Source organism: Terrapene carolina, unplaced genomic scaffold, assembly GCF_002925995.2.
Source record: "Terrapene carolina triunguis isolate 2854851 unplaced genomic scaffold, T_m_triunguis-2.0 Scaffold89, whole genome shotgun sequence".
In the NCBI taxonomy this organism is placed as follows: Eukaryota; Metazoa; Chordata; order Testudines; family Emydidae; genus Terrapene; species Terrapene triunguis.
Window position 1 is genome coordinate 31,579,900 of NW_020664440.1, and position 24,586 is coordinate 31,604,485.

Sequence of the window (24,586 nt, forward strand, 5' to 3'; positions counted from 1 at the left end):
CCTGACCCACAGCCCCCGGCTATCCCAGCCCTGGGCTCCAGCCCAGCTCTGCCAGTGCCCCCAAACCCTACCCACACCCCCCTGCGACTGCAGCCCTGGGTTCCCCACACACAGCTCTGCCAGTGCCCCTCAATCCTGACCTGCAGCCCCCTGCTATCTCACCCCTGGGTTCCTGCCCAGCTCTGCCAGTACCCCCAATCCCTATCCAAGCCCCCTGCTATCCCAGCCCTGGGCTGCTGCTCTTATAAATAATCTGCAGCGGGGGGGAACTGCCCATTCCCCATGGCACTCTCCACCTGAGGTAGAGTCGGGGGGCATTCCCTTGCAGAGGGGGGCCTGTAATTTGCCAGGGCTTCCCTGGCTGATGTGGTAACTGTAGCCAGGGGCTGGTCCCATTGCGGGGCTGTTCCTTCCAGCCCCATGGCTGTGGGGTCTCCCCTCCTCACCTGCTACACATCCCCCAGTCTAGCTGGCTCCCTGCCTCCCCCTGCAGGTGTGCGGCGCTCCTACACCTTTGGCCTGGCAGGAGGAGGCTACGAGAACCCGGTGGGGCAGCAGGTCAGTGTGGATCATGTGACCAACAGCGCCTGGTGAGTGACACCCCCTTCCCCTCCGCTTGTCATGGCACGCTGCTCCCTGTCCCCAGCACTAGGGAGTGCCCGGGGAGGGGCAGGGCTTGGGGGAAATCACTGGCAGGGTCTGTGGTGCCCTCTACTAAGCTGGGAGGGGCCAGGTCAGCGCTTGGGTGGCAGACCACCAGGGAAACCCTGGGAGCTGCAGGGAGCAGGGCAGGGGCCCAGTAGGCAGCATTCTTACAGGCAGTTCTGGCCCTAGCATGGCCCTTAGGGGTGCTGTGCTGCAGGGTTGGGGGAGCCAGCAGGGATGCTCTCCCCTCACAGGCAGTGCTGGCCCTAGGGGGCGCCGTGCTGCAGGGTGAGAGGCCAGCAGAGGGCACTCTCCCGCCTCACAGACAGTGCTGGCCCCAGTGTCACCCTAGGGGGCGCTGTGCTGCTCATTATGCAGTGGTGGAGCCATGAGTCCAGGATCTGGAGCTGTGGTGGGGAGGGGGCTGCTTCCTTCACTCTCTCCTCTCATGTCCCTGCCCCCTGCTGCCCTTTCAGGGACCGGCATTCGCACTCCTCCAGCTTCAACTCCACCGACGTGCCCGAGGGGACGCCCGCCCTGTCGCTGCTGCAGCCGCGCCCTGTGGTGCTGCAGGGCATGCAGGTGCGCAGGGTACCCCTGGAAATCCCTGAGGTAAGGGGGGGGTCAGTGCCCTGGGAGTTGGGCCGTTAAGGGGGCTCTATTGGCAGATGGGGGTAGGTTTCAGTGGGGTCTGATGGGGGGAGGGTTGACTTTGGGCCTGGTCTCTGTGATGGAGCAGGGTCTCTGCGGTGGGGGGCACCCCGTTCAGTGTGAGTGGGTTACCCATGAGAGGGGTGGGATCTCTGTTGGAGGGGGTCTCTTTGGGGGGGTTTGCATGGGATGTGGTTTGCTGGGGGGGTTCTGTGCTGTCTGGAGGGGGCACCCCCTCATCATAGCTTGGCTTGGCTGTTGGTGGTCTATGGGCAGGGTGCCTGCACCCCACTGAGGCTGCTCTCCCCCCAGTTTGACCTGCTGGATCAGGAGTCCCTGCACGAGTCCCAGGAGAACACACTGATGATCGAGGACAAGTCCAAGCCGCGGCAGTACTACAAGTACTGGGTGCTGCCTGGGCGCTGGATTCGGGTGCGCTACGACCGGCTGGCGCTGCTGGCACTTCTCGACCGGTCAGTTGCTCCCCCACCCCCTGATCAGCCCCATGGGCCCGTCCAGCCTGATTACTGCCCCCCACCCCACCCTGATCAGCCTCATGGGCCCGTCCAGCCTGATTTTCCCACCGCACACACCGATCAGCCCCATAGGCCCATGCAGCTTGGTTTATCCCCCCACCGGAACCAGCCCTGTGAGCCCATCCAGCAGGCTGCCCGGGTTATGGCTGTATAGACTGGGGCCCTGGCAGCGCTGGGTGCCTGGGGAACCTGCTGGCAACTGCCCACAGTGGCTGACATCGCCTCATGCTCTGGGCCCCCCAGGAACCGGCGGGTGATGGAGAATATCTTCGTGGTGTCTCTGGGGTCCTTAGTGGCCTTCCTGGGCTACCTGCTGCTGCTGCAGGGCTTCTTCCGCGACATCTGGGTCTTCCAGTTCTGCCTGGTCATCGCCAGCTGCCAGTACTCGCTGCTCAAGGTGAGAGCCCGCCTGTAAGGCCATGCCCTCTGGGCATTGCACAGCTTTGCCATTGCCCCGCAGTCCTCACCCACAGTCCCCTGCTATCTCAGCCCTGGGCGCTCTCAGGCTGCCCCAGCTTTGCTGGGATCACTTAACCCTGACCTTCAGCCCTACTGTGACAGTTCTTGGGGCACCCAGCACAGTGAGCCGCACTGGTACCCCTGCCTCCAGAGTGACGGAGTCTTGCCTGTGCCTGGTTGATGTCGGTGCCCAGACAGCCCCGGCCTTTCAGCCACTCACGCACTCTCCTCTGGCAGTGCCAGCACTCTCTTCCCTGTCAGGCTAACAGGGCACCCCAGCCCTTTTGAATTGCTCCCCTGTGAGATCCAGCCCCTGACACTGGCTAATCACAAAAATCCCAGCTCCTCGCCTCCAGTGGGGTGCTGAGCCCGTTTTACTTCCCAGCCCCGCTCTGGTGAGTGCTTACTGGGGAAACGGGCATCATTGAGATCACCTTGATTCTGTTTTTCAGAGCGTCCAGCCTGATGCTGCTTCCCCCATGCACGTAAGTGACCTTCCTGGGGGACTGCAGGGCCAGGAGGGGGCACTCTCCCCTTGCAATCAGTGCTGGCCCCCATGCCCCTGTGCTGTGCTACAGGGAGCGGGATATTACAGCTCCGGGTGAACCATTCCTCTCTAACCAGCCATGTGCCCCACCCCAGAGGCAGCTGCATCTCAGCACCAAGCGCTGGATCTCCTTATAAATGGGCCATGGAGTCCTCAGTGTAGGTTGGTGCCTAGCGCTGCAGCCTCTGAGACTCCTGGGAGCTGGGGGTTTCTGGGAGTTGGGTGCAGGCCCCTTGGCCTGTGCAGTGCCCGGTCTGTCGGCTGTGGCTGGCGGGACCCCTAGTGCCAGCTGGGAGCTCGGCTGCCCCCCACCCCTGAGATGTGGGGAGGGCCAGCCCCTTGGCTGCCCCCATGCCCCTCACCCCATGCTGTCTTGCAGGGGCACAACTGGATCATTGCCTACAGCCGGCCTGTCTACTTCTGCGTGGCCTGCGTGCTGATTTGGGTGCTGGACTTGTGCGCCCGGGCTGTGCCCGTCCCACCCATCACCTTCTACGGGCTCACCCTCTTCTCAACAGACTTCTTCTACGGTGCCCGGGATGTCACCACCGGTGAGTGTGGGGCACCATCCCCCTGCGCCCTGCTGCCGCCCTCCCCAGCCGAGGGTAGGGGGCACCGCCTCCCCGTGCCCTGCTGCAGTCCGTCCCCCCCTCCCCCCGCCCCAGCCGGGGGTAAGGGGCTCTGTGATTCTGCAGTGCCCCAGCGAGGAGTTAAGGGGTGCTATGCAGGTTTCTCTGTGGACCCCATTCACCAGTATGAGGGGGGCTCTCTCTCTAGGTAGGGGTGGGGGCAGTCCCGCTCTGCAGTGGGAATTGGGGGGTGGGGGTCACTGATTTAACCCCCGCATTTGTGGTGTCCTTCACAGTCTTCACCCTCTGCTTCCCTGCCATCTTCCTCTTCGGGCTACTGCCCCAGGTCAACACCTGCCTCATGTACCTGCTGGAGCAGGTGGATATGCACATCTTTGGCGGCACAGGTACTGCCCAGATGCCTGGGTTCTGTCCCAGCTCCACAGGGGGAATGGGATCTAGTAGTGAGAGCAGAGTGGGGCTGGGAGCCAGGACTCCTGGGTTCTGTCCCAGCTCTAGGGAGGGAGAGGGGTCTGGTGGGTTAGATCAGGGGGGCTGGGAACCAGGACTCCTGGGTTTCTCTAGCTTGGCTGGTTTGTTGCTGTTGCTGCCCCGTGCCAGTGCTGGGCAGCAGGTGGTGCTGCAACCTTGGTGTGTGCACAGGGCCTGGACGGGGCAATTGGGGGATATTCCTATTTGACACTGACCCTGCCACCTCTCTTGTTTCCCAGCTGCCACCAGCCCCCTCACTGCCCTCTTCAGTCTCCTGCGCAGTCTCCTGGTCGCTGTCCTCCTCTATGGCTTCTGCCTCGGAGCCATTAAGGTACCTGGGTGCATGGAGGAGGAGGACTCTAAGGGGCGCTGGCTCTGATCCAACCCTAGGGTGGGGGACTGGCTGACTCAGGATGAGGTATGGGGCCTTTGCCCTCTAGGGGGCGCCAGCTCCCATCTGGCCCTGCGGTGGTGGGACGGGGGTGGCGAATGGGGTATGGGGCCTTTCCCCTCTAGGCAACCCTGGTTTCAGTCCAACCCCAGGGTGGAGGACTGGCGGAAATCCCAGGACTCTGGTTCCGTGTGGGCTGGGCTGTGTTTTGAGGCACAGTGGGATGTGTGAGTGCCGATGGGCCGGGGGTTCTGAGGCTGGGGGGGCCTCCCTGCACCGGGACTCATGCTCTCTCCTCTCTCCTCTCCAGGCCCCTTGGGGTGACCAGCACGTCCCCGTCCTCTTCTCTGTGTTCTGCGGCCTCCTGGTCGCCCTGTCTTACCACCTGAGTCGCCAGAGCAGCGACCCCACTGTGCTGTGGTGTGTACCCCAGGGCTGGGGGAGGGCCAGGCCGGGCAATCTTCCACTGGGGGGACTGGGAGCCAGGGCCCCTGCCTGCTATCCCCGCTCTGCTGGGGTAGAGCGGGGGCGGGGCTGGGAGTCAGGACTCCTGGGTTCAAGCCCTAGTTCTGGGAGGACAAAGGTTTGTCCCCTGGCCATGGATGGCAAATCTGTCCTGGGGAGTGCGGCAGGTGGACGCTCTGTCATGGGGATGCCAGGCTGGGCCCCGTGGAGAGAGGCTGAGGTGTCCGGGGCCCACCCCCGATGCTGCTCCTGTGAGGAGGGAACGAACTCCTATAACCCCCTGTAACGAGCTGGTTCTGGCGGGACCCAACTGAGAGTGCCAATTCAGGACAAATTGCTTAAAACAGGGCAGTTACAGCCCAAGGCTGGGGTTTTTCTACCTCTAAGGCAAACCAAACCAGCCACACAGAGAAGACTTTGGTTTTACCCCACTGGCTAACCACAAGTCACACAAGCAATTCCCTTAGACACTCCAGTTTCCCAGTATCACCACCAGTGCCACTCATTATGGGGACAAATGATTATGAAAACCAATACCTCAGTAAAAGGGAAAAAAAGGTTCTCTTGATCCCGAAGGACCAAGCCTCAGACCCAGGTCAATATACAAATCAGATCTTACCCACAAATCACGCTGTTGCCAATTCTTTAGAATCTAAAATCTAAAGGTTTATTCATAAAAGGAAAAAGATATGGATGAGAGCAAGAATTGGTTAAATGGAATCAGTTACGTACAGTAATGGCAAAGTTCTTGGTTCAGGCTTGCAGCAACAATAGAATAAACTGCAGGTTCAAATTAAGTCTCTGGAATACATCCCCAGCTGGAATGGGTCATAGTCCTTTGTTCAGAGCTTCAGTTTGTAGCAAAGTTCCTCCAGAGGTATGAAGCAGGATTGAAGACAAGATGGAGATGAGGCATCAGCCTTTTATAGTCTTTTCCAGGTGTAAGAACACCTGTTTGTCCTTACTGTGGAAAATTACAGCAAAATGGAGTCTGGAGTCACACGGGCAAGTGCCTGCATACTTTGCTGAGTTACAAGGCATATCTGGTGCCACAAGTACTCCTGTTCTTTTTGCGGATACAGACTAACACGGCTGCTACTCTGAAACAAGGCATATCTGCCTTCTCTCAATGGGTCAGTTGTATAGCTGATGGTCCTTAATGGGCCATCAAGCAGGCTAGGCAGAGCTAACACCAACTTGTCTGGGATGTCTCCCAGAAGCATAGCATAAGTTTGAAATACAGACAGTATAGAGCCAATATTCATAACTTCAACTACAAAATTGATACACACATATAGACAGCATAATCATAACCAGCAAACCATAACCTTGTCTTAGACACCTTATCTGACCCCCTTTATACAAGATTTGGTGCCACTACAGGACTTTAGTTGCAAACATGTTATATATCGTCCCAGTTCAAATCAATAAAGTGACACCGCCCTGCCTCCTAGGTCCCTGATCCGGACCAAGCTCTTCCCTGAGTTTGAGAACCGAAACGTGGAGAACGCACCAGCTGAGATTCGGGACCCGCTGCCTGAGAAACTGCGCAACTCCCTGGTGAGGAGGGGCGGAGTAGATGGCTGGGCTTATGGGGCAGGGGATGGGGCGTAAATGGCTGGGGTTACTGGGGGGATGGGGGTGGGTGGATGGGGGAGGGGGCACGTGGATGGGGTTACCGGGGGAGGGGCCGGGTGCGGGGGAGAGGGGGCGTGTGGCTGGGGTTACCAGGGAAGGGCCGGGTGTGGGGGGAAGGGGCGCTTGGCTGGGGTTACGGTGGGAGGGGCTGGGTGTGGGGCAGAGGGGGCACGTGGCTGGGATTATGGGGCTGGATAGGGGCTGGATAGGTGGGTATGGATATGTGGGGGCAGGGCACATGGCTGGGAAGATTGGGGCGGGGGTAGGGGAGAATGGAAGCAACTGGTACCTGGATTAATGTGGTCAGTGGTGGCACATGGCTGGAGGTGGGGGGGTATGGTTGGCTGAGGGGTTGCATAGGGGGAGGGAATTAGGACTAGGCATGGCTGGAGGTGGGTGGTGGGGGCCCATGGCTGGGCAGGGGGAGGTCCATGCATGGCTCTGTGTGGAGGGGTGCATATGGCTGGTGGCTCCAGCTGCTCCCTCTCACACACACCCCACCCCCCCAGCGGGAGATCCTGCACTCAGACCTGGTCATGTGCGTGGTCATCGCAGTGCTCACCTTCGCCGTCAGTGCCAGCACCGTCTTCATCGCCCTCAAGGTACCACCTGGGTTGAGAGGGAGGGGTGCCGCCAGCGATGGGGCTCCTCGGGCAGCCTGGGGCCATCGCAGCTCATGGCGGCAGTGGGTGCAGGAGGGACAGGTAGAGGGCATGGCAGCTTGGTGGGGTCAGAGACTAGGCTGTGTCAGGGGCCCCTTCTTGGTAGTTTATGGTGATGCTAACAGCTGAGCAGGCAGACAAAGGAACCCAGGAGTCCTGGTGCCCAGTCTTCCACTGGTCTAACTCACTATATCCCATTCCCCTGGCAGAGGTGGGATAGAACCCAGGAGTCCTGACTCCCAGCATCTCCTGTCCTGACCCGCCTAGGGTGACCAGACAGCAAATGTGAAAAATCGGGACGGGGGTGGGGGGTAATAGGAGCCTATATAAGGAAAAAGACCCAAAAATCAGGACTGTCCCTATAAAATCGGGACATCTGGTCACCCTAGACCCACCAGACCCCAGTGCCCTGGCACCACGGGGATAGAACCCAGGAGTCCTGACCATCACAACAGCCTGCTTCTCTGAGTGGACCATAGAGGGAGTTACAGCAAGCTGGGAGGGGAAGGGGGGGGCTGGGCTATGAGGAGGAGGGGGGGAGGGGGTTGCCGTGAGTGTGGTGGGTGGCAGCTGGATAGGTGGGGCGGGGGGGGGGTTGTTTGGGAGAGGGAAGCTCTGGGGACCTCTGTGTGGGGTGGACTGTTTGGGGGCAAACGGGGGTCCCATCAGATGCCCTGATCCCTCTGGGCGCTCAGTCTGTTCTAGGCTATGTGCTGTATGCCCTGGCTGGGTTGGTCGGGCTGCTCACCCACTACCTGCTGCCCCAGCTCCGCAAGCAGCTGCCTTGGTTCTGCTTCTCGCTGCCTGTGCTGAAGCCGCGCGAGTACAGCCAGTTCGAAGTGCGCAGTAAGTGCTCCCGAGTGTGCCCAGCAGGAGGCACTTTCCCTTCCCCATCAGCACTGGCTCCAATGCCCCAGGATGATGCCAGTGGGTGCTGTGCTCCAAGCAGCAGGGTAGAGGGGCTCCTGGCGCCAATGTCCTAGTGCCATGCTAGTAGGGCGACCTGTTCTTCTGGAGGTGTCATCTTTCACATGACGGAAAACGTCTCTGCGCAGGGGAGGGATCCCTCTAAAAACCACCCCAGAGGCAGCTGCATCTCAGCGCAGGCGAGGGATCCCTCTATAAACTGCCCCGTGCCCCACCCCAGAGGCAGCTGCATGTCAGCACAGGCGAGGGATCCCTGCTGTTGGGTGTGGGGTTCATTGGGACTATCTGTGCATTAGAACCACATGCTGTCCCCGTGTTGCTGCCTTCTGGTGGGTGTGGGGAGTAACCGCGTATGCCCCACAGGCGCGGCCCAGTTAATGTGGTTCGAGAAGCTGTACGCCTGGCTGCAGTGCGTGGAGAAGTACTTCATCTACCCGGCCGTGGTGCTCAATGCCCTGACGGTGGATGCCCACTCAGTCAGTGCCCCCCACCAGGACAAGATCTGCATCTAGTAAGTACCTGCAGCCCCCTCCTGGGGCTCCACCCCCTGCGGCACCGGCCAAGCCTCCCTGGCTACAGCTCCCCCTAATGCTGCTTCAGGGGGTCTTTCCTTTCCCAAGGAGCAGATCCCTGCAGGGTCCCTCTGCCTCCCACACTCCCTGGGGCTGAGTTGGCAGCACACATCCCAGCCCCACCCAGCTCCCCCCACCTGTGGCGGTGCTGTTCACACGCAGCATGAAAAGCAATCGGGAGCGAGAACTGGATACAGCGCAGGAAGGGGGCCTGGGACAGGAGTAATAGGCTGTGAGCTGGGCAGGGGGCGGCAGGCCCTCGCAGAGGGAGAGTTTTTAATCTTCCCCTTTGCGCAGACAGGTTGGGAAGTAGAAACTCACAATAGAAAAGGGGGGGGTCTGGAAACTGCTTCTTGGTTAGTTTTTAAGCATTCTCTCCCGTCTAACTAACCAATCTAGGAAGGGGGGCAGGGCTACCTGCCCCACGCCTGGCTGGGCTGGGGGTTGCATGCTCCGGTGCCCCCTCACATTCTCTCTCTCTTGCCCCCAGCTGCCGCGCACTCCTCATCACCATGGCTGGCATGAAGCTGCTGCGCTGCTCCTTCTGCTGCCCGCCCCAGCAGTACGTGGCACTAGGTTTCACCGTCCTCTTCTTCCACTTCGATTATCAGCGCTACTCGGAGGGCTTCCTCATCGACTACTTCGTCATGTCCATCCTCTTCAGCAAGGTGCCCACGCGCCCCTCGGCTTCGCCGTCGCCCCGGGCCCCACGTACCCAGAGTGACTGCCCCCTGCTCTGCTTCATGGACCCACAATCCCCTGCTTCCCCTACTCAGCAATATTCTGCCTCCCACGCTCCCTGGCACTCACTCCTACTGGGGTTTCCGCTGATGCTGTGCAATAGGTACCAGAACTGCCCCGCCCAGCATGATCCTGCTGTCTGAGGATCCCTCAGCATTTGAGTCTCGCAGGGAGCCTGAGGATAGAACCCCGGTGTTCTGGCTCCCAGTCCCCCCACTCTAATCCACTACACCCCAGTCCCTTTCCTCCCTAACTGGGATAGAACCCAGTGGTACTGGCTCCCTGTGGCTGAGCTGGGCTCTGTGTTGTGTGACATATTGCTCTCTCTCCCCCACTCCACCCCAGCTATGGGACCTGCTCTACAAGCTGCGCTTCGTGCTCACCTACATCGCCCCCTGGCAGATCACGTGGGGCTCGGCCTTCCATGCCTTTGCCCAGCCCTTCGCCGTGCCCCGTATCCTTGGGAGCTGCCTGTGGGGGTCCCAAGCAGGGGGCAGGGCAAGGGCTGCATGAGAGTTGCTGGGAATGTGCGTGGGGGAAACTACTGGAGGGGGGTATGAGCTAAGGAGTGTTGGGTGGAGGGGAATTACTTAGGGGGCTTATGGGATAGTGAGGGAGTCTGGGGCGGGGGCTATGGGATAATGGAGTGCTAGTGGGATAATAGTGGGCGGTGGTTGGGCAGTGATGGGGTGTGGCACCAGGGCAGTTGAATGGTGGCAGGACAGGGTGCCATGGCTTTGTGGTGGTTGGGCGGCAGTGGGACGGGGCACTGGGGAGGTTGGGCAGGGCGCCAGGGTGGTTGGGCGGTGGCAGGATGGGGTGGTAGTAGGGCAGTTGGTAGGTCAGCGTGGAAATGCAGTGGCGGGGCAGTTGGGCGGGGCCCTAGGGTGGTTGGGCGGCGGCCGTTGGGCAGCGGTGGGGCGGGGCCCTGGGGCGGTTGGGCGGCGGCAGCATGGGGTGCCATGGCTCTGTGGCAGTTGGGCGGCAGTGGGACAGGGCACTGCGGCTCCACAGGGGTTGTTGCCTTGACGCCCCCAGACTCAGCCATGCTGTTCGTGCAGGCCGTGCTGTCGGCCTTGTTCTCCACCCCACTCAACCCATTGCTGGGCAGCGCTGTGTTCATCATGTCATACGCCCGCCCTGTCAAGTTCTGGGAGCGCGACTACAAGTGAGTGAGAGACGCCCTCGCCCGCCAGCAGGGCCCCCTGCATCCCCACCACATACCCTCACGCAGGGCCCCCTCACATCCCCCACCCCACCTAGCCAGCTTCCCTCCCCTTCATGCCCCCCCACTGGGTCAGCCGGCCCCTCCCCACTCTCACACATGCTAGCCCAGTCTCCCCTGTCCAGGCTGGCCCCCTCCTTGCCTAACTGAGAGCTGCAGGGGCCACCCCAGGTGGGAAACCTGTGCAGGGGTCCAGTGGCGCACCGCTAACCTGGCTCTCCTCCTTCCCCAGCACAAAGAGGGTCGACCATTCCAACACCCGCTTGGCCACCCAGCTCGACCGCAACCCAGGTGCGTACCCAGTGTGCCCGCTGAGCCCCCATGTCTGCCGTGTGCCCGGGGCCAAGGGGACTGGCCTCCCCAGCCCAGAAAGTGGTGACTGCAAAGGGAGAGCACGCCCCACTGAACACTCCGCTGCATCCTGCTCTCAGCAGCACAACCCCTAGCACCACACTGGAGACTTAGGACCAGCAGTGAGTGCAAGGGGAGAGCACGCCCTGCTGAGCCCTCTGCTCTGTGCAGTGCAGCTCCCCCTAGTGAAATGCTGGGGCTTTGGGGCCAGCACTGGCAGTGAGGGGAGAGCTCTGGTTACTGACCCCCCCCCCCCCCACTCCCTGCAGCACAACGTCCCCTAGTGCTGACTTGGGTCAGCACGGACTGCGAGGGGAGAGCGCCCCCGCAGCACAGCGCCCCCTAGTGCTGTGTTGGGTCAGCACGGACTGTGAGGGGAGAACGCCCCCTGCTGAGCCCCCACAGCCTCAGATCCCTTTTCTATGCCAGGCGCTGATGACAACAACCTGAACTCAATCTTCTACGAGCACCTGACGCGCTCCCTACAGCACACGCTGTGTGGGGACCTGCTGCTGGGCCGTTGGGGCAACTATGCCACCGGTGACTGCTTCATCCTGGCCTCAGACTACCTGAACGCGCTCGTGCACCTCATCGAGCTCGGCAACGGCCTCGTCACCTTCCAGCTGCGCGGCCTCGAGTTCCGGGGTGAGGGCCGGGCCCTGGCTGAGGGGAGTGGGGAGCCTTGCAGTTCTGCCTGGATAGGTCCCTTCTCGCAGACCCCATTGGCTCCTAGCCGTCTAGCAACCTCACTCATACATTCATAGCATGTGCCAGGCCGCAATCAGCCCACCCAGCCTGGTACTGCCCCCCTCCCCCCAGATCAGACCCATGGGCCCACCCAGCATGGTATCCTGCCCACTCCCTGCCTCTGTGCCAGCCCAGCAGGCCCAGCCAGCCCAGTGTCCTGTCTGCCTGTTCTCGTCCCGTCCCATGGCGGTGGGTTGCCCTGAGGGAGTCCCTGGCAGCTCCGCTCACACCCTGCCCCCACAGGTACGTACTGCCAGCAGCGTGAGGTGGAGGCCATCACAGAGGGTGTGGAGGAGGACGAGGGTTGCTGCTGCTGTGAGCCGGGCCATCTGCCCCATATGCTGTCATTCAATGCGGCCTTCGGACAGCGCTGGCTGGCTTGGGAGGTGGCGGCCACCAAGTACGTGCTGGAGGGGTACAGCATCAGCGACAACAACGCCGCCTCCATGCTGCAGGTCTTTGACCTGCGCAAGATCCTCATCACGTACTACGTCAAGGTGAGGGGGCCAGCGCTGGAGGTGGCGCCTGGGGCAGGGAATGGGGGCAGGGCCTTGAGGATGAGGCCAGGGGGCCCAAGGCAGAGGGCAGGGAGGGCTTGGGGTAGGGAGGGTGCAGCTGAAGGGTAGAGGGGGTGGGAAAACCCATGGGAATTGGGGGCAGGAACAGGCAAGAGAAGATGGGTTGGGGGCTCAGCAAGAAGGGCTAGAGGAGGTCGGGTGGGAGGCAGGGAAAGCTGCAGTGCAGGGAGGGAGAGAGGGGCCAGGAAATGGGACCCGGGGCCTTCCCCCTCTAGTGGGCGCTGGCTCTGAGCCGTCCCCAGGGCAGGGGACTGGCTGGCTCATGGAGGTCAGTGCCGAAGTCTGTGCCCGGGGGGCGCTCTCTGTGTGCATATGCTCTGGACGTCTAACTCTCTGTGCCCCGGCAGAGCATCATCTACTATGTGACATGCTCATCCAAGCTGGAGGAGTGGCTGGGGAACACTGTGATCCAGGAGGCACTGCGCCCCTGCATGACCCCCAGCTACGCTGACAGCGATCCCACCTTCAACCTGAACATCGACGAGGACTACGACCCCCGCATGGCTGGCGTCACCCTGTCCTCCTTCTGCAACGTCTACCTGGACTGGATCCAGTACTGCGCTGGCCGCAGGGACAAGGTGGGCACCTGGATGCCAGGGTCCGCACCCAAGAGCGAGGGGAGCCTGAGAGCCAGGACACCTGGGATCTGGCTCAGCTCTGGGCGGCGAGTGGGGTCTAGTGGGTTAGAGCGGGGGTCTGGGAGCCCCGACTCCTAGGTTCTATCCCCATGGGGCAAGTCCTACATAGGAAGTTGCGGGTCTGTTAGAAGCAAGGGGTGTTGCGCTCCATGGTGGGTGGGGTTTCTGTCCTCTCCTCCCTCCCCCTCACAGCTGCCTCTCTCTCCCTGCAGCCCATGGACAAGGAGTGGGACTCCCCGTTGGTCACCCTCTGCTTTGGACTGTGCATTCTGGGGCGCCGGGCACTGGGCACGGCCTCCCATAGCCTGTCTGCCAGGTGAGACGCCCTCCCTCATTGCCCCTGCCCACAGCATGTCTACCAGGCAAGAGAGCCCCTTCCGTGCCAGCGAGGCCCGCCCCCAGCCTGTCTACCAGGCAAAATAATGGGAAAGCAGATATGGGGTTCGTTTAATAACAAATGGAAGGCTGGGAGTATAATTAATGTTAGTCAAATAGGTCTTGTCAAAGAAACGTGGTTTTGTTCGGTGATGAGATGGGTTGATGCTGTGCAGATGTAATAGACTGTTGTACAGTGTTCTGATAACACACGAGCGCTGTGCAGTATCAGTAAAGCCCACGTTCAGTGGCTGAATCTCTGGCTGACTGACAGCTCTCAGAAAGTCATCGGGGGGACTGCTCACCCAGTGCTGGTGGTTCTATGGGGATCGGTTCGTGGCCACACACGAGTCAACATTTTCATCACTGATTCATAGCTTCCCAGGCCAGCCGGAACCGTTGTGACGATTTGGTCTGACCATCTGTATCGCACAGGTCAGAGGACTTCCCCAAAATACTTGCTAGAGCAGCGTTTTTAGAGGAAACATCCTGTCTTGGTTTTAAAAAAGGCCAGTGATGAAGAATCCACCATGACGCTGGGTAAATTGTTCCAGTGACCCTCACTACTGAAAACGTATGCCTTATTTCCACTCTGAATGTGTCTAGCTTCAATGTCCGGCCACTGGATCGGGTCAGACATTTCTCTGCTAGATCAAAGAGCCTGTGATCAGTATTTAGTCTCCCTGTAAGTACCTATAGACTGTGATCAAGTCGCCCTCCTCTTGGATCAGGAAGTAAATATAAAATCACTGCTGATAAAATCTGTGCGTAGCACAAAGATGGGTGGAGTGATAAGGACAGGGCAGCCCTGCAGAACTATCAGGATCACTTGCTAAGCTGGTCCTATGCAAACAAACTGTTTTAATACAGCCCAGTGCAGAGATATACACTCAGGGGCGAGGAGTGTAGGTCAGACCCTGCAGAATGGTGGACGGCATCCTGGCAGAGCCCTGAGGGACAAACAGCTCAACATGAGCTCCCAGCACAACGCCGTGGCTAAAAGTGCCAATGCGGCCCTTTTGTGGATGAACAGAGGAATAGTGAGTAGGAGCAGGGAGGGGTTTTACTTCTGGCTACGGCATTAGTGAGAGCAGGACTAGGGCACTGCGCCCTCTTCTGGGGGCTGCATCTTAAACGGGAAGCTGGGGCCGGTGCAGAGAAGAGCCACAGCAGTGGTTGGAGGACTGGAGAAAACCCCTGCAGGGAGAGAGTGGATGAGCGCCGTGTCTTTAGTTGATCAGAAAGCCGATGGAGAGGTGACTTGATCACTGTATAAATACCCTCCCGGGTGAACCCCCAGGTGCCAGAGGGCCTTTAAGCTAGTGGGGAAAAGCAGGACAAGAACCAGTGGCTAGAAGCCGACCAGACACTCTCCAATGAGAAACAAGACCCGTGTTTGCCAGGACAGGCGATTGACCATTGGAACAAACACCCCAAGGCAGGGGTGGAGTCTCCATCTCCAGTGCAGGCAGCACAGGGATGTCTGGCCTGGGCTGTACAGCAGGGCAGACGAGGCGATCCAGTGGTCTCTTCTGACCTGGCATGCCATGAATTTGTGAGACACCCCACCTCACTGGCAGGACCTGCCCGCAGCCTGGTGACCAGATCCCCCACCCCCCGCTGAGCCGTGCTATCCCCACAGCCTGGAGCCCTTCCTGTACGGCCTGCACGCCCTCTTCAAGGGTGACTTCCGCATCACCTCGCCCCGCGACGAGTGGGTCTTCGCCGACATGGACCTGCTGCACCGCGTGGTGGCACCCGGCATCCGCATGTCGCTCAAACTGCACCAGGTACCACCCCTGCCTGCAGGTCCCTCCCCTAGGGCAGATGGGCACTGGGTTCCCCTCCTCCATGCCCTAAGGGCCATGCGCAGGGGGAGGGGAGAGGGCTTTTCCGGTCGTCTGCCTGCATGCTAGGGAATGGGGGGAGAGGGAATGGCCTGGGGGTGGGGGTGACTGGCTGGGGGAGAGGAGAGGGTGAGGGGTGGGCTGGCCCGCTGGCAGGGAGGGTGTTGGAGCACTGGGAAGGAGAGGAGGGGTAACCCTATTAGCTTGTTGAGGGAGGGGAGATGATCCAGCTCCTGATCCTGCCCTCCAGACTGTGCTGGAGAAGAAGGGTCTGGAGGTCAGAGGGTCGTGACCCCCCCCGTGACCACACACCCCCCTTCCCACGCAGGACCATTTCACGTCACCAGACGAGTACGAGGACCCAGCCGTGCTGTATGACGCCATCACAGCCAACGAGGAGAAGATGGTGATCTCGCACGAGGGTGATCCAGCCTGGCGCAGCGCCATCCTTGCCAACACACCTGCCCTGCTGGCGCTGCGCCACGTCATGGATGACGCCAGCGACGAGTACAAGATCATCATGCTCAACAAACGCTACCTGAGCTTCCGCGTCATCAAGGTGAGACCCCCCCCCAGCCCCCATTCCCCTCCCGGAACTGGGATGGAACCCAGGAGTCCTGGCTCCCAGCCTCCTGCGCTAACCACTGGACCCCACTCCCATTGCAGAGCTGGGGCTAGAACCCCCGACCACCCCTCACCCCGTTTTCTCTCCTTGGCCAGGTGAACCGGGAGTGCGTGCGAGGGCTCTGGGCCGGGCAGCAGCAGGAGCTGGTGTTCCTGCGGAACCGCAACCCAGAGCGGGGCAGTATCCAGAACGCCAAGCAGGCTTTGCGCAACATGATAAACTCATCCTGCGACCAGCCCATCGGCTACCCCATCTACGTGTCACCCCTCACTACCTCCTACGCTGGCAGCCACCCCCAGCTGCGCTCCCTCTGGGGCGGCCCCATCAGCCTGCACAACATCTCCACCTGGCTCATCAGCAGCTGGGAGAGGTGAGCGCTCCGGAGCTCCTGCCCTGCTTCCCATAGCGCCCCCTGCTGGGAGAGGCCAGGGATGGAGTAGTCATGAGCTCCCCCCACAGCCAGTGCTCCTGCCCCGCTCCCTACAGTGTCCCCTGCTGGGATGCAGTGCTCTCCATGAACTGATGCCCCTGTGCCTCATCTCCTTACAGGCTACAGAAGGGCTGCGGTGCCGGCTGCAACAGTGGTGGGAACATTGAGGACTCGGACTGTGGCGGAGGCTCCTCGTCCATCAGCAACAACCCTGCAGGGCATGGGCAGCAGGGGAGCAGTGCCCCAGGCGGGCCGAGCATGGGCATGGCCACCCCGGGGGCTTCAAACCCCCAGGAGCCACCCGTCACCACTGCCCAGCCTCAGCCAGGTATGGAGACCACCAGCAGCAAACCTCCCTGCTCTGGAAGGGGTGGGGTGTAGGGGGGCTGGGAGTCCTGGGTTCCCTCCCCAGCTCGGCGGGGGGATGGGGGGAGTTTAGTGGGTTAGAGCAGGTGTGGGGGAGTCCTAGGAGCTGGGACTCCTGGGTTCTGTTCCCCTCTCTGCCCTGACCCCTTGCCTAAGTGTCCCCTCCCTGGATAAGAGCCATCTGGCTGCAGGCACAGGTAGGGCCCATCTGTGCAGTGCTTGGGGGTGTTTTGGGAGGCCTGGTGGGATGAGGTGGGTGGCACCAGACTGTCTCTCAGTGGTGGGGGTGGGGCTATCTCGCTGAGGACTGGGAGCTGGAGCAGGTGGATGGAGTGGGTGCCAGCGCCATGGGTGGGCTCAGGGTACTGTCTCTGGGCCATGCCAGCTCTAACCTTCCCATCTCCCCACAGGATCAGAGCAGAGCCTTCCACTGGGCCAGAACTGGCTAGTGCGGCCAGTGCCAGGGAGCCAGGTGGAGAGCCGGCGCGAAGCCCCCCCTGCCGCCCCCTGGGTGCCTGCCCACCGCCTCTCCGGCAGCCAGCTGTCCTGCACCAGCTCGCTGGCCTCCATGGCCTCCCAAGTCGAGGGAGCAGGGCCAGGCCGGGCCCCCCTGCCGCTCCCGCTGCCCCTACGGCCAGCACTGGGCACCTCGGCCACTTTTGCCTATGAGGGACTGTGCGGAAAGTGGAGCCTGCCTGGCCGCAAGGGGCTCAATGGGCTGGGGGGGAGCGAGGGAGATGCCTCCCCAGGGGCCCCCGCCAGCATCGGCACCACCCAGGGCACACCCCCCCGGGGGACCAATGCCAGAGCACAGGTGAGAATGCGCCCCCCCCAACCTCAGGGAAACCCCAGCCCCTGCCTGCCTCCAAGGGGAGACCCCGCCTCCCTCCACACCGTGTGGCCTGGGGGAGCTACTTTCATTCCCCCCACTCCCACACCCAGGGCACCACGGATGGCTGCCCCCTCCCATAGGGGCTGTGTCTGCTGCACAGAGCTCCCCTCCATATCAGACACGGCTGTTTCATTGTGCGTGGGAGGGATCACCCCTGGACACACCGCACACCCCCCTGCCAAGCAGGTGGCTCAGGCCAGCTCCGGCAGATCAGCTTAGTGCTAATGGAAAGCCCTTAAGCCGGCTTGGGGCACCCGTGTGCCGCCTCTGCCCCTATGAGAAGCCATTTGAAGGGCACTTGGGATTAGTTTCAGCTTGGATGTTCCCCGCCTCCGCCAACCCGTTCTGTCCCACATAGGGCCCCATCCCAAGCAGCCCAGCCTATCCCCGGTGGGGCCCCATCCTGGCCAGTCCCCCATCCCCTCCATCTAGCCTGTAACCCATCTGTTTCTTTGCCCACAGCCCTCTGTGCCGCTGGACCCAGGCCCTCTTGCTGATACCACGGAGGCCAACTCCTCCCAGCAGTGCTCCCCACTGGCAGAGCCAGAGCAGCAGCCGCCCGGCCCCGGTGCCCCACCACCTGAGTGGGGCCGTCAGCGGGAGAAGGAGAGCCCCGCCGCCCAGCCACTCCTGGAGCACCAGTACTGAGGGGGGGCAGAGGGAGCAGCCATTGTCTTCCCCATCCCTCGCATTGATACCAATGGGCTGGTCCCACCACACAGTGCCCCCCGCGCACCTTCAGGACCCTGGACAGCAATAAGGGGGCTAATGGCTCCTCCTCCACCTGCCCATGCCTCCCCCCCACCGGACTCCAGAGGGGACCCTATGGACAACAGTACCCTCCCCCCTGTAGTGGGGGAGGGGCAGGCGGGGGTCCCCTCCACCAGAGACTCAACTGCTCCTCGGTCTCAGTACTGCTCCCCTGGCGCTGCTCCCCCAGCGCTGTATTTAAGGGGGGGTTGGGACCCAAGCGAATAACACTATTTTTGATTTTTTTTTGATGGTTTATTTTTCTCTGATCCTGGATTTTTGGTTGATACAAAAAATTAAAAAATACCCAAAAAAAAAAAAAAGCAAAACACCCCACGCCCCAGACATGCAACCGTCCAACAAGTCTCGGTTGGGTTGGGGAGGGACCAGACTCCTGGGTTATAGCCTGAGGCTGGGGGGGTTAGAGCAGGCTCAGAGGGTTCCTGGGTTCTATCCTAGGCTGGGGACGGGGCTCTCGTGGGTTACATCAGGAGGGGCTGCATTAGGACACATAGGTTTCAATCTCGCCTTCCGCACCTCCGCTCAGATTCCCCCTCTGTCCAAAGGTGACGATAACCCTTTATCCTGCCTGGGGTCCCTTTCCCTCTAGGTGCTCAATGATGAGGGGAGAGGTCCAGCCCCTGCCCTCCCCCAGGCTCTTGCCATGGAGTCACATCCTCCCAGGACCAGCCCCTCCTGGGCGAGTTGGAGGTGCCTCCACGGTCCAGCTGCACTCCTCCAGAGAAACGGGGCAGCCCCCTCTCCTTCCCCTTCCACATCCAACCTGCCTCCCCAGGGGGGAGCCAGCCCTGCAGGGGGCTGGGGCTTCCTGTCCTCCCCCATAATTGGTGAATCTCTGGGCCCAGGCTGTGGGGGAGCACATAGTTCTTAGCCAGCGGGATGCTGCAAGGTTGGTTGTGGGGTGGGCCCAAGGGGGAAAGCACAAGCGCTGCAGGCCTCATGAAGGAGCGGTTCTCCCCTAGTGCCAGGGGTGTGCCCCAAGGCTGGTTCCTGTGTGGGTCAAAGGACCCCCTTGCAGGTGAGAATCCTGGACCTGCCTGAAACCTGTTGTCCTGCCTAGCAGAGTGCAGTTAGTGGCAGGAGTGGGAATTGGGGGGGGGGGTCAAGGAATGAATTGGGTGCAGCTTGCCTGGCTGCATCCAGTGACTGGGTTATGCTGCCCCCACCCTAAATATTCACTGAGCCAACTGCCTTCCCCTATCCTCTTTGTACATGGGGATCTCTCCATGGGGTCTGCATGCCTGGTCATGGGTCCTGGCAGCAAGGACCCTGGCCCTGTCCTGTGATAGCAAAGCAGGGCCCTTGTCCTGTGTCTGCTGTCCCCCATCCCTTCCCTCGCCCTCGGGTGGGGGAGTCTGTCCTTCCGGGTGTTCTGTCCATCCATCCCTCCAGTATGCAGGTTGATGGGTCAGTCTGTCTATCTGGCCCTTGCCCGCCCCATCTCTCACTCTGTGCTCAGACTCCTGGTAGCGCACCGCACGTGTCTGTCTGTCCCTTCTTCCCCCCCACCTTTCTGTCTCTCCTTCCCACCCTCCTGCTTGTCTGTCCTTCCACTCACCTACCCCCGCCTGTCTGTCTGTCCGTCCTTCCCACCCGCCTGTCTGTCCTTCCCACCCCCACCCCCGCCTGTCTGTCCGTCCTTCCCACCCTCCTGCTTGTCTGTCCTTCCCCCCCACCCCCGCCTGTCTGTCCGTCCTTCCCACCCTCCTGCTTGTCTGTCCTTCCCACCACCACCACCCCCGCGCCGCCTGTCTGTCAGTCTCCGCTCCTCAGTCTGCAGCAGTGGCGGCGGCGCTAGGACACCGCGGGGAAGGGGGTGGGGGGTACTGTCAGCTGGGAGGGGAGGGAGCGGTCGGTGCGGAGGCTGGGGGGAAATGCGGGACGCCGGACCCGGAGGTAGGAGCCCCCCGCTCCCCATCACCTCACCCGACACAGCGCCCCCGCCCATCCCAGCTCCCCCATCCTCTTCACCCCTCACAGCGCCCCGCTCGCCCGCCCCTCCCAGCTCCCCATCCTCCCCTCACCCCCACAGCTCCCCCGCCCCCTCACTGCACACAGCGCCCCCGCCCATCCCAGCTCCCCATCCTCTTCACTCCTCACAGCGCCCCGCTCCCCATCCCCTCACCGCTCCCCCGCCCATCCCAGCTCCCCCATCCTCCCCTCACAGCTCCCCCGCCCCCCAGCTCCTCCATCCTCCCCTTACCCCTCACAGCACCCCTGCCCCTCACAGCTCCCCCCCCTCACTGCACACAGCACCCTCCATCCCCCTCCCCTACACAGTGCCCCCCGCATGTCCCAGACAGTGTCCCCTGCTCCCCATCCTCCTGCACCCCCAAACAGCACCCCTACTCATCCTCCAGTGCCCCCCTGCTCCCCATCCCCCTCACCTCACACAGTGCCACCACCCATCCTCACCCCACCCAGCACCCCCCCATTCCCCACCCCATCACCCTACACAGTGCCCACTGCTCATCTCAGCCAGTGCTCCCCACCCCCTAACTCCCACACTGTGCCCCCACCTATCCCAACTCCCCCATCCTTCTCACCCCACCCAGCACCCCTGCTCACTACCCCCCACACAGCACCCCAGCCCATCCCAGCTTCCCCATCCTCCTCACCCCACCCAACGTCCCTGCTCCCCAGCCCCACCCTCCACACAGCGCCCCCAACCATCCCAGCCAGTGTCCCCACTCCCCAGCCCCACCCCCACACAATACCCCAGCCCATCCCAGCCAGTGCCCCCACCCTCTCAACCCACACAGCACATCCCGCCCATCCCCCTGAACCCCACCCCATCCCCCTCACCCCACACAGCATCCTCCATCTATCCATCCCCCTAATCCCACACAGCACCCCCACTCCCCACCACCATCCTCCTCACTTCATACAGCATCCCCACCCATCCCCTTGCACCCAGCGCCCACCATTCCCCATCCCCCTCACTCTACACAGGACCCCCTGCCCATCCCATCCATCCCCCTTACCCCATATAGCATCCTCACCTATCCCATTCTTCCCTCTGCTCCCCCACCCATCCCCTTCCCAGCACCCTGCACCCCCTGCTCCCCCACCCATCTATCTATCCTGTAGCCCTACCCAACGCAGTGCCCCCTCCACAGCTGTCCTTCCCAGTGCCCCCCAATGCGCACCCCCCCTCAAAAGGCACTAGGTTTCCACTTTGCAGGTGAAGGGCAGACCCCCAGTTTGGGGGGGATATTGGTGCCTCTGGGCTGGGGAGATTTGCTCCCACAGGGGTAATGGAAGGATTTACGGGGGGCTGCCCCCCATTTATCTCGGGTTTGCTTCCACTGAGGGGAGGGAGTACCCGGCCGGGCATCATCTGGGGCCTTTTATAAAAGAATGGGATAACTAGAGGGCGGGAGTTGGGGAGAGCCATGGGGCAGAAGGGGCTGAGGGTTGGGGGGCTGGAGCTTGGATGGCTGGAAGGGGGCAGTGGGGCTCATTTCTCATCTTTTAAAAATTCTTTTATTAATATTTTAAAACTTCCCTGACACCCACACAACACAGCCCCCACCACAATGCCACCCCTCCCCCAACATCCATATAATACAACCCCCCAACACAATGCCACCCCATCCCACAATGCCCACACAACACCCCCAACACAACACCACCCCCTCCCCTAGCACCCACACACCACCTCTCCCCCCACTCAACACCATCCCCTCCCCCAGTGTCCACACAACACAGCCCCTGATCCAACACTGCCCATGCCCCAATGCCCACACAACACAGCCCCCTGCCCCAACACAACACAGATCCTCTCCGCCTATGCCCACACAACACAACCCCCATCGCAACGCAGCCCCCCTTCACCAAATGCCCACACAATTCCACCCCCCCAAAACAATAACCCCTCTGCCCCAACGCAATGCAGCCCCCCTCTCTCCACACAGCACCCACACAATAAAACCCGTCTGGCACCATGCTCAGCACACACAGCACCCTGTGCACAATCCACAATACAACCCCCTTGCCCAGCACCCAGGCACAGCCGGTTGGGAACCACAAGCAATGGGCAATTCTGACATTTTGGATTTTGTTTTTCTTTCCAAATCGGAACCAAAAAGCCAGAATCTTGGGCAAAACAAATGTCCCGAAACGGTGATTTAGGGGCTCGGCCCTGCTTGGGTTTGATTAAAAAGTTACACCATTTTGATTTTCTCATTTTGATTTGTCCAGCGTATTGAAATAGTAAATCCAATACATTCTACAGGGGATGAGCTATTTATATATATAATAATAATATTGGAATTAAGATTGTAAGCTAGTATGTCTCCAATATTGTATATCACCGTGCATATATTACAATATTAAATATCTACAGCTATTTTAATATGACAAATGTCCCAGCAGTGCTAATATCTTGATATTTATAGCTAGTAGATTTAGTATTTTCATAAAACATAAAAGTCCAAAGGAAACTAACCAAAACAATAAAAGTCAAAACCGACCATTTTTCCTTCATTGAACTGGGGATGTCAAAACAATTCGTTTTTTTCCCCATGTAAAATTTTGTCGGAATTGGCAAGTTCCCGCAAAACATTTCACATTCAAAGAACGGCTGTTAGCGGAGAACTCCAGCCAAAAATTCCAAGCACAACACATAATACAATACACACAACACAACACAACACAACATAACACAACCCCCTCACTCCGGGCCCGGCGTGACCCCATATGCACAACACAACTCCCTCACTTGATGCTCGGTGAAACCCAATATACACAATGCAACACAACCCCTTCGCTCAGTGCCCGTTGCGACTCGATACACACACAACACAGCACAACATAACCCCCTTACTCAGTGACTGGCACAACCTGATATCCATAACACAGCACAACACAACCCCCTCACCCAGTGCCTCCTATGGCCTGATATACACACCACAGCCCCACTTGTGCACCACACAGTGGACACCTCCTCCCACCATAGCACACCCACAAAATGCAGCATAGCTCAGACCCAGCCCAGTGCCACCCCCTCCCAGCACACTCCCCATGCACCCCACTATCTCAACACAACACCCTTGGCCCATGGCGCAGCACCATAACCCAACACCCCTACTGCCGCAGGCCCCCCATCCCCCACCAATCCTGTATGGCCCACACTCACATAGCCCCCTCCAGCCTACTCCCTGTCGGGCAGAAGGCAGGCTAGATGGGTACTGGCAGGGCAGGGCAGAGCTGGGGGTGGAATCCCTGGGGGATGGGCTTTTAAACAGGGGGCCCCAGTGTCTTCCCCCTGCCAATCTGAATTGCCCAGATCAGGAGATGGGAGGGAGCTGATGGGATAACTATAGGGTGGAGTAGGGAGCTGGGTCAGCGGGGAGGGGTGGGGCACAAGGGAGCTTATAAAAGGATGAAGGAAATAAACTTGTAAGAAAAATGGGAACTGATGAGGGAGTATTAATGGGGGTGGTAGTGGCAGGGCTCGGTGCAGTCGGGGGTGGGGGGGGTGGATTGTTCTGAGTAACACCAGGCCAGCTTTGCAGAACCAGAGGAGGTTGAGGGGAAGGGAAGAAGCTGAAGGGTGTGTGTGCACGGGGGGCACTATCGCTGGGATTCACACTCCCCCCACCCCCCCAGGGATCCAGGCCCTGGGACACCTGTCCAGCTCTGATCCACCTACCAACACCCTTCCCCCTTTGTTCTGAGTGACTGGGAAATCCCTCCGGGATGCTGGAGCCCTGAGCAGGGAAGAGCTTGGGGGGGCCAGCGGAGAGATAGGGGCAGGGCAGCAGTGGGGATTTTAGATGCAGTTGGACACTCAATATCCTGCTATTAGGCAAATCTGAATAGAAACATACACAGCCCCCTAGTTCTGCCAGTGCCCCTCAGTCCTGACTCACAGCACCCCGCCACCCCAGCCTTGGCCACCTCCACCCCCAGCTCTGCCAGTGCCCCTCAGTCTTCTGACCCACAGCTCCCTGCCATGTCAGCCCTGCCTCCCTCCACTGCCAGCTCTGCCAGTGCCCCTCAGTCCTGACCCACAGGCCCCTGCCATTCCAGCCTTCCCCCCTCCACTGCCAGCTCATGGGTTCAATACCAGCTCTGAGAGGGGAGGGGAGTTGGGTCTAGTGGAGGCTGGGAGCCAGGACTCCTGGGTTCTATCCCAGCTCTGGGTTGGGCCTGGAGTGCAGGAGTGGGTGAGGGGAAGCCTGAGGGGAAGAAGGGAGACGTGGGGCCTAGGCACTGATGAACTCGGCAGTGAAGGGAGGAGGGGAAGGGGGGGGCATATCTAAAGAGGCTTCATTGTCCTGGGGCTCCAAAGCCGGTCGAATTCCACCCCCTCTAGCTGGAAGATGGGCCAGATGCCGGCTGCAGGGGGGAGTGAAGGCCTAGGAGGGGGGGATGGTTGGGGTAGGCAGGGTTCCCCTGACATTGCAGCCATGCTGGAGCCCCCCAGGCTCTCCGCAATA

The 24,586-nt window shown here is 60.6% G+C and overlaps 1 protein-coding gene across 1 annotated transcript in view; it reads left to right on the forward strand.

Moving 5' to 3' along the window:
* The window catches only part of PCNX3 (pecanex 3), a 26,922-nt gene extending 8,504 nt beyond the window's left edge, over positions 1-18,418 (forward strand). The window contains exons 9-35 of the mRNA XM_026650387.2: positions 494-590; positions 1,122-1,257; positions 1,609-1,769; positions 2,076-2,229; positions 2,744-2,776; positions 3,218-3,389; positions 3,704-3,814; positions 4,139-4,230; positions 4,601-4,710; positions 6,210-6,315; positions 6,903-6,995; positions 7,751-7,901; positions 8,346-8,493; positions 9,045-9,222; positions 9,641-9,749; positions 10,334-10,463; positions 10,753-10,811; positions 11,301-11,516; positions 11,862-12,115; positions 12,544-12,774; positions 13,047-13,150; positions 14,852-14,999; positions 15,385-15,615; positions 15,777-16,051; positions 16,231-16,439; positions 16,888-17,291; positions 17,832-18,418. Coding sequence (XP_026506172.1) covers positions 494-590; positions 1,122-1,257; positions 1,609-1,769; positions 2,076-2,229; positions 2,744-2,776; positions 3,218-3,389; positions 3,704-3,814; positions 4,139-4,230; positions 4,601-4,710; positions 6,210-6,315; positions 6,903-6,995; positions 7,751-7,901; positions 8,346-8,493; positions 9,045-9,222; positions 9,641-9,749; positions 10,334-10,463; positions 10,753-10,811; positions 11,301-11,516; positions 11,862-12,115; positions 12,544-12,774; positions 13,047-13,150; positions 14,852-14,999; positions 15,385-15,615; positions 15,777-16,051; positions 16,231-16,439; positions 16,888-17,291; positions 17,832-18,017 — 4,298 coding nt within the window. The 3' untranslated portion in view covers positions 18,018-18,418. The remainder of the gene's footprint in view (positions 1-493; positions 591-1,121; positions 1,258-1,608; positions 1,770-2,075; positions 2,230-2,743; positions 2,777-3,217; positions 3,390-3,703; positions 3,815-4,138; positions 4,231-4,600; positions 4,711-6,209; positions 6,316-6,902; positions 6,996-7,750; positions 7,902-8,345; positions 8,494-9,044; positions 9,223-9,640; positions 9,750-10,333; positions 10,464-10,752; positions 10,812-11,300; positions 11,517-11,861; positions 12,116-12,543; positions 12,775-13,046; positions 13,151-14,851; positions 15,000-15,384; positions 15,616-15,776; positions 16,052-16,230; positions 16,440-16,887; positions 17,292-17,831) is intronic.
* The last annotated feature ends 6,168 nt before the right edge of the window (positions 18,419-24,586 follow it).